General features: G+C 36.2%; 1 protein-coding gene across 1 annotated transcript in view; it reads right to left on the minus strand.

The window, feature by feature from the left end:
- LOC102459916 (vitellogenin-1) overlaps positions 1-6,512 on the minus strand; it is a 50,019-nt gene extending 43,507 nt beyond the window's left edge. Inside the window, exons 1-6 of the mRNA XM_075936328.2 lie at positions 6,401-6,512; positions 6,093-6,110; positions 5,737-5,888; positions 3,839-4,090; positions 978-1,139; positions 310-461 (exon numbers count right to left, since the gene is read on the minus strand). Coding sequence (XP_075792443.2) covers positions 310-461; positions 978-1,139; positions 3,839-4,090; positions 5,737-5,888; positions 6,093-6,110; positions 6,401-6,440 — 776 coding nt within the window. The 5' untranslated portion in view covers positions 6,441-6,512. The remainder of the gene's footprint in view (positions 1-309; positions 462-977; positions 1,140-3,838; positions 4,091-5,736; positions 5,889-6,092; positions 6,111-6,400) is intronic.
- Between the last annotated feature and the right edge of the window lie 1,275 nt (positions 6,513-7,787).

Genomic DNA, 7,787 nt, shown 5'->3' on the forward strand with positions numbered 1-7,787 from the left:
TTTCAGATCAAATCACATTTTTCTTGGCTTTTGAGACATAAACCAAATAACCAAGAGAAATAAACTCATCAAACACTGCCAACTTGGGCTAGAAAAATGTGGGTAGTAAAGCACATGTTTCAGATTTATGACCAACAGTGAAGGATTTTTTTTTATTATTATCTGGTTGAAGTTTCATATAATGAAATATTTCCAATCAACATTTGGCAGGTGCAAAGTTCTCATTTCAGTTACAAAATCTGACTTGATTACTTAGATGCTGAATTAGTAAAGAGATATGTATTTTTGGATCATGAAGATGTACAGTACCTTGCTTCAGCTATAACATCCCCTCCAGTGACCTCATGGAATGGTGTGAACTGATGGATTTCTTGGACTTCGATTTGTTGAATTAAAGCATCCTCTCGGGTCGATTTGATTTTGTAATAATAAGTAGTGGTTGCCCGGGAATACTTATTTTTCTTCAGAATGAAAGATATTTAATTTAAAATCAGTGGATTCATAGATATTAGGCTCAGAAAACACCACGTATTGCATCCAATGTGACCCACTTGTTTGCAGGGCTACTCTCTATAATATTCCCATGATTGTCTTATGTGAACTCTACTTGCATATTTATATAATGGAGTTCAAGTCCATTGCTCATACTGCTAAGAATTTTAAGCATCAACTTTTCTTAATTTTAAGTAACGGAACATTATTTTGAGAGGGTAGAATATTATTCTGACTAAAGACAGCATAAGATACTGCACCCCTATTCTGAGGATATTATGTGATACAGAGGCTTTGCATTGGCCAGAACACAAGAATATCAAGCAGAGAGCAAATAGTGATAATTAGATATAACAATCCTAATTTGCCTTCCGAGCAAAGTAATATAAGTGAGGAACCAATACAGTTAAATGGTCCCCAAACCAGTGCAAGTGAGAGAAGAATCAGCCCCACAAGATGTTTAAACATAGATCCATCTTACTTACTTCTCTGCAGGCAGGGCATTGGCAAGTATATGCAGTACCAGTAACCATCTGAACTCTCTCATCACAACTGTTTAGGTCCTTGGATTTTGTCACATACATTTGATTTGCTTTCTTGTTTTCTTGAATCACATAGGTTGTATTGCAGACACCATCAATCCCAGCCTGCCAAAAATTAGAACTCATTAGAATTGCTAGATGCCTAACATGGAGCTCTACTATGCTCTGACTATATGCTTAAAAAATTTTATATGTGATAAAGGGGCCAAAACAGAGGTTCCACTGAAAGCACTGAAAATTCCCATTGACTTCCATGGGATAAAAATTTGGCCAGTGATAGGATTGTATTAATTTCCAATTAGGAACTATAGAATATGAGATATATTTTGGAAAAATTAATAAATGTGTTGAAATAATTTGATCAGTCAGAATTAAAGTTCAAAAGCAAGAGGTTTTAGAGCTGTGGCTGATACTTTGCCCTTATAAATCCCATTATACCTAATCTCCAGCTCATACATTCTGCTATTAGAGGCTTCAGAATAATGGATAATCTGACACACAATGTGAGCAGCAATAATTATACATTAGATTAAGAATAGTGGAGATTTAATTGTGGATTTTCTTGCATTTGAAGGTTTAACTCAGATGTTTAATACTACTATAAGATTGTGTATGTATAAAGCACATTGATTTTCTTCAGTCTGTCAACAGGACTTGTACTAATTTTGTACGAAAGGAGATAACTGAATGCATTTTTTTGGGGCGGGGAGTAGATTTCCTGACTTTTTATTGTCAATGGTAGTGTACAGTTGCTCCAGGGACAATCCCTGGAGCAAATGAATCCTACCATTAACATAAAAAAAAACAAGCAATCAACCATTTCTCCTATAGTAGCATAGGACCTAATCTTGCAGTCTTCAATTAAAACTCCCATTAATTAAGTGATCTGTTGCAAGTCATTCTAATTCTGCATAGCATAGATACCCCCAAGCTCTTATTTAACTCACTGGGAGAACATCTAGACTACAGCCCTTTGTCAACAAAGAGTCTAGATTACAGCCAGTTCTGTTGACAAAGCAAGCTGCTTTTTCAACAGAGAGTCTAGACGCTCTCTTTTGAAAAAGCACAGTGTGGATGCAATAGTGCCTTTTGTCAACAGAACTGTCGACAAAAGGCGTTATTCCTCGTAGTATGAAGTTTAATGCCGTCAACAAAACTTCCGCGTTTTGTCGACTTACTGTCGACAGAACTCGGCGGTAGTATAGATGCAGGTATAGTTTTCTTGACAAAAGTCCACTTTTGTCGACAAAATCCTGTAGTCTAGACACACCCTAGGAGCTTAGGAGGCTCCTAAGATACAGTATCACACTCTATGTATGTCTACACTGCAGAGTTTTTCTGGAACAACGGCTGTTTTTCTGGAAAAACTATACTAACGCCCACACTGGAATTCCAACAGTGGTAAATCTCTTTCTATGAGGAATGAAGCCTTCTTCCGAAAGAGCTCTTTTGGGAAAAGGCCTGTGTGGACAGGGAAGAGTGGGTTTCTTTCGAAAGAAGAGGCCTCTAGGAAAAAGCACAGGTGCCCTGTTGCCACTCCATCCATAGTAATCGCAAATTAAATGAGAGATAGCATCCAGTCATTGCTGTCAACAGTCATTGTGGGTGCTATCTTTCGAAAAAGCAGATCACTTTTTCAATGTGCTTTTGCTGTGTGGACGCTCTCTTTTGAAAGAAGTTTTTCCAAAAGATCTCTTCCAGAAAAGCTTCTTCTGAAAGAATCCTGCAGTTTAGACATCGCCTCTGAAGCTCAAATTCACCTTTGTATTGGGACCTGTCATGCCTATCTTCCTTTGTAAAGTACTTTGAGTGTTCCTTTATAAAGATGCTAATTTTTTAAATCAGTGAATGACTGAGTAAAACGAAAACTTGGAGAAGATTTCAGTAGCTAAACTGGCATAGACGTCATGCATAGAGTGGCAACAGAACTACCACATGTAACCAATTCATTTAGAAGTAATAAAGATGTGAAACTGGGCATTGCAAAATAATGCATATGTTACAGCTGCAATGTCTCAATATGATGCTGCAGGGGGAACAAAAATTGTGAAAAATAAGAGATCTGGAAGCTCAGTTCTTGACCTTACTCTGATCATATCAAGTATTTCAGTTTTCTTAAATTAAAGCGGTTTGGCCTACATTTGAAATAAAAATAATTTGGAAGAACAATAATATCAATAAAAGGAAAACCATGTAAATATATTTATGCAAAACAAAGTAAACTGCAATCTGTGTGCTGAATTTTAATGTGGGTGATTTTAAAAAGTATGAAAACTCATAAAACAGTGGAAATTCCAACAGAACATCAAGTACAGCTGTCAATGTTATTATAATAATACAACAGCATATGTACTATATTCCTTTTCAAATAGAAGCTAAAGGAGATTAAAGTATACATGATATCAAATTGCTATTATTTCTAGCTGAAATGTTAATAATAATGCTAAGGATTTAAGGCTATTTAAATGTATTGTTCACATTTTGATAGGCTAACATTATAGCTTTCTGAGTGGTTTCCTTTTGCTTGAGACAAAAATCATGTTTACTTGGTTTCTCATGTTGTTAATGCACTCCTGAAAACATTTATTAATTAGATTAAACAGCTATATATTTCTCATGACCATTAAGGCATAGATCTATCAGTGATGGTACAGAATAAATGAACAACTTCCCTCTGAGTTTAGATGTTGTTCACTAGGAAATATACCCTTAACACTGAATTCAGATAAATATGTTAGAAGAACAAGAAGTGTATGCTTATTCAAACTAGACCACAAACATAACTACCAAAACAAAGTGCTCACCTCCTGCAAGTTATATATGTTCTGTGACTTCTTCATGGTGAGTTCCAGCACATTGATAACTCCTCGATAGAAGTTAAGACCATCATCTGAGAGATTATCTGGAGCCATAAGATTTCCAACACGGCCACCACTGTATTCAAATTGGACGGGGCTTCTGAGTTGTGCTGAAAGAGCCTGGCTCATTTTTGGTGACCGTGTGAATGTTGCCATAGGCCAGATACCATTGTATTCTGCTGCTTCGAGTGAATGAATCTGCAAGAGAAGGGGAAATAGATTTTTCTTTTCTTCCTAGGATTTTAGGAAACAACTCTCAAGATAAAGCCATGATAGGGACTTGTGGATGTGAAAACTGGCTGAATGGGATGTTACCACACATCCCATACTTTGCCTAGATTCACAGATTATCTGTCTGGTCAAAAGGTTGGCCCGTGTACAAAAATGAGCTAGAGAAGAGCCACACGAAGCCATATTCTACTCCCAGAACTGTTGAAGACCTGCTATAATATGTGGGGAAAATAGGGTTCAATGAAGCAGCATTTAACCTAGTTGCCCTTGCTATGATCCCCCTAGCTGAAGTTACCAAGTACAGCCAAGGACCAAGAGCTAATAGCGACAAGGCTGCTGAGCTATTTTTAGAGTCTCAGTTAGTATGGGCTGGAGAGCAGAGTGGAGGAATTGTCCCTCCCGATAAATTTTTCGGGGTCAGAAGCATAGATAGCTGCAGATCTATCTTCTCTACTTCATATTCTAGCCCAGCTACAGTGCAAAACTCCTCCTCCACCTTCCAACATGCAGCCCTTTCAGTGTGCTTCTGCTGTTTTGTCTCTAGGACCATTTCAGTAGTTAGGCTCTCAACAGAGACTGCCAACATGGGCGAGAGTTAAGCTGGTGGTTTTGTGATGAAGATACGTGCTGAATGGGAATGAGTCTGAGACCATTAATTTTGATTGGAAGTGGATATGAACCAGTGGCCAGAAGTGAAAGGTACATTTCCTGTGCCATTCATGCCTTCAAAACCATGTGCTTTAAATTTAACAGCATAAAAATTAACTTCCCCTATAGCTGAAATGTCATGTCATGTTACAACTAAAGAGAGAAATTTCTTTATTAGCTTTCATTATATCCTATAGAAATATACATCAGCAGATAGCCACTTCAGTTGGAAAGTTCATGCACTTTTCAGGCACTGATTAGGACACAATCCCAAATTTTTCCTATATATAATTTAAATTTGCCAAGTGAAATCTTTAAAAAGTTGTTTTCTTCCATGCACACACAAGACTAAATGCAATCAATCCAGATCAATAAAGTGGTATGTTTCCATACATTCATTGGACACACACATACAGTAAAGGCCAAAATCATTTTCATATAATCAGAAGTTGTTAGTAATTACTCAGAAATTTTAATGTCAGCATGAAATGAGGGAATACAATATCAGTGTAGCACAACATGTCATTCCCCCACTGAAGTGAAAGAAACAGCCGGGAAAAAAAATACTTCTGCCAAATATTGAATGACATCCAGCTGCTATAATATGTTTATTTCTGTTTGTTTGCTAGTTGCAAAATCAGTTGATTAAATAATCTTAGGTTGTACAGTTTGGGAACAATTGAATTCATCCAATAATAAATTATTATGTATTTGAAATTACATTCTGTTGTCTCCCTGACCACAAAGCAGAAGAAATCCTTCAAGCCCAAGGTTGGCTTGAGCTGAGAATTACCTGGCAAAGTGCAAATAGAATATAGGGAACCGCATAAAAAAATAACAGCATCAGTTACATTCTGCCTGAGTAAGTAAAACATATGATGAAACTTAATTATTTTCCCAAAGTTTGAAAAAAAAAGTCATATAGGAAGATAATTTCAGCTTTCATATTGGATACATTTTCTTACCCTAATAAGACAAAGTTTTGGCTGAATACGAGTAATTTCCACTTTGCATTTTATTTTCATTCCAGCTCTTGCAAGTCCTCTGTCTGGAAGTCCACTGAAAAAATCAGTTTCATAATCATATGTATAAACTGTGTTTGGTTTGTAATCAGGTTCTGTAAAGAAATAATACCCAGTAAACATTATAGAGAATGTAATATATTTTGTTCCAAATAGCAAAGATCAATTTGTTCATTTTGATATTACTTCTGAAGCACATTAGCTGCTGTAAAACATAATGAAACATTCATATACCTTTCAAATTATATTTCAGTTGCACTAATTAGGATAATATCATTTGACAAAAAAAAAATACTTACGGTTAAGATGCTGACTCCCTGAAAGAGAAAAAATATTGAAATTAAGACAAAATTTTTACCTCAGTCTGTGCAGTACAAACAGCCTAATGATTTCCAGTTAATTCTGTTGATTTTTAAACACAGTTGTTTTATTATAAGATCAGAATATATCCAAACTATTCTGCTCTAAATCATGGAAAATTTGCTTTCAGGTATTCTTGTCCACTTATGCACCTCTGAAGTTTATATTTCTAAATGAACAACAATTAGTATCTTAAACCTTATTCAAAAAAGTCTCTGCTATCTAAATAGACAAGGTACTTACTTACCCACAAGGGTTAGAGTCAGGGATAGAATTAAGACCTTCATTATGAAGGATAAGGTAAAGGTGAATGTTCAGGGATCTCTTTTATACAGGCACAGTGTACCACATGATTATTTTGGAACTTCACTTTGATGAATAAGCATATTTCAGAATCAGTATTGATCAATCAAAAAACAAACATGTCTTGGAGTAGGAATGCTGTTAATGCAAATCTATTGGATAATTTGGACCAACTGTATCTTTTATTTTGAAATATGGAATCTATTTCTGATATTTCTTGTTTTTCACCCTGTTTTCCATTTCTCCACGCACATTTATACAATAATCCCAAAACTGGCAATACATATTCAGGCTTACTTTTAAAACAGTGGGGCCAGATTCACAGATGATGTTACTCAATATAGCTCCATTGTATTCAGTGAAGTTATGCTGATTTACACCTCCTTTGTGCCTATGTCAGAAAGGAAGATTTGTGTATGATTTAATCTTGCAGTGACTAACATTGCTGCATGTTGTTTTAGGTCAAAATCCTCCAGAGAAAATTATGAAAATGCAGAGCCCCATGGAAGTCCATGCGGCTCTATGACTGTACTTGGCTCCCCCTGAATAGTTCTCTTTGCACAAGTGAGGCCTTATTACAGACTTGTGTGACAGAATCCCCTCAGATTCTGTTACCAGTTATACAAGTGTCAATCCAGAATACATGGGCCATCCATTTAGATCAATGACATAACTCTAGGTTTACACCATAAAAATGAGAGGAAAATTCACCATTTTCATGGAAGCAAAAGCATATCACAGGGCTTGGAGGAATCTCCAGAGGTTGTGAAGTCCAGACCTGTCTGCTGAGGCAGAAACATATATCTGCAAAGTCAACAGACCCAGATCATCAGCAGGAGAGTTTGAACCTTATGGGGTAAAACTATGTATTTCTACTGCATGAGCTAAACTAAGCCTGTAGAGCAGACTTTACTCTCCATTTCTTAGTGGTCTCAGGGCCACTGTGTTACATATATTTATTGGGCAAGTGATCCTGTTTTGCTGTACAATGTCTTAAGAGGACACTGTAAGAAAAGGCAATGGGTAAATTTTTTTAAGAATGTTACATCTCACTGAATTTGAAAGCAATGGTCACTAAAGTGCTTTTGAAGATGTTCCCCAGTACCTCCAATTCTATAACTTTTTAATGCCCAACTTGTTGTAACAATGACATTTATTTTAATCTTCCATTGGAAAAAGTTCACAATGTGTTGCAAATCCAATTTCTCCCAAAACTAAGAAAACCTCAGTTATGCACTTGATATGTTTAAGTCTAGAGCTCTCTGCGTGGATACAAAATTTTGTATCCACATCTGTATCTGTATCGGCCAAAATAAGCTGCAGCTGTCTGC

The sequence above is a fragment of the Pelodiscus sinensis genome, chromosome 9 (genome assembly GCF_052426305.1).
Source record: "Pelodiscus sinensis isolate ZL-2025 chromosome 9, ASM5242630v1, whole genome shotgun sequence".
Classification (NCBI taxonomy): domain Eukaryota; kingdom Metazoa; phylum Chordata; order Testudines; family Trionychidae; genus Pelodiscus; species Pelodiscus sinensis.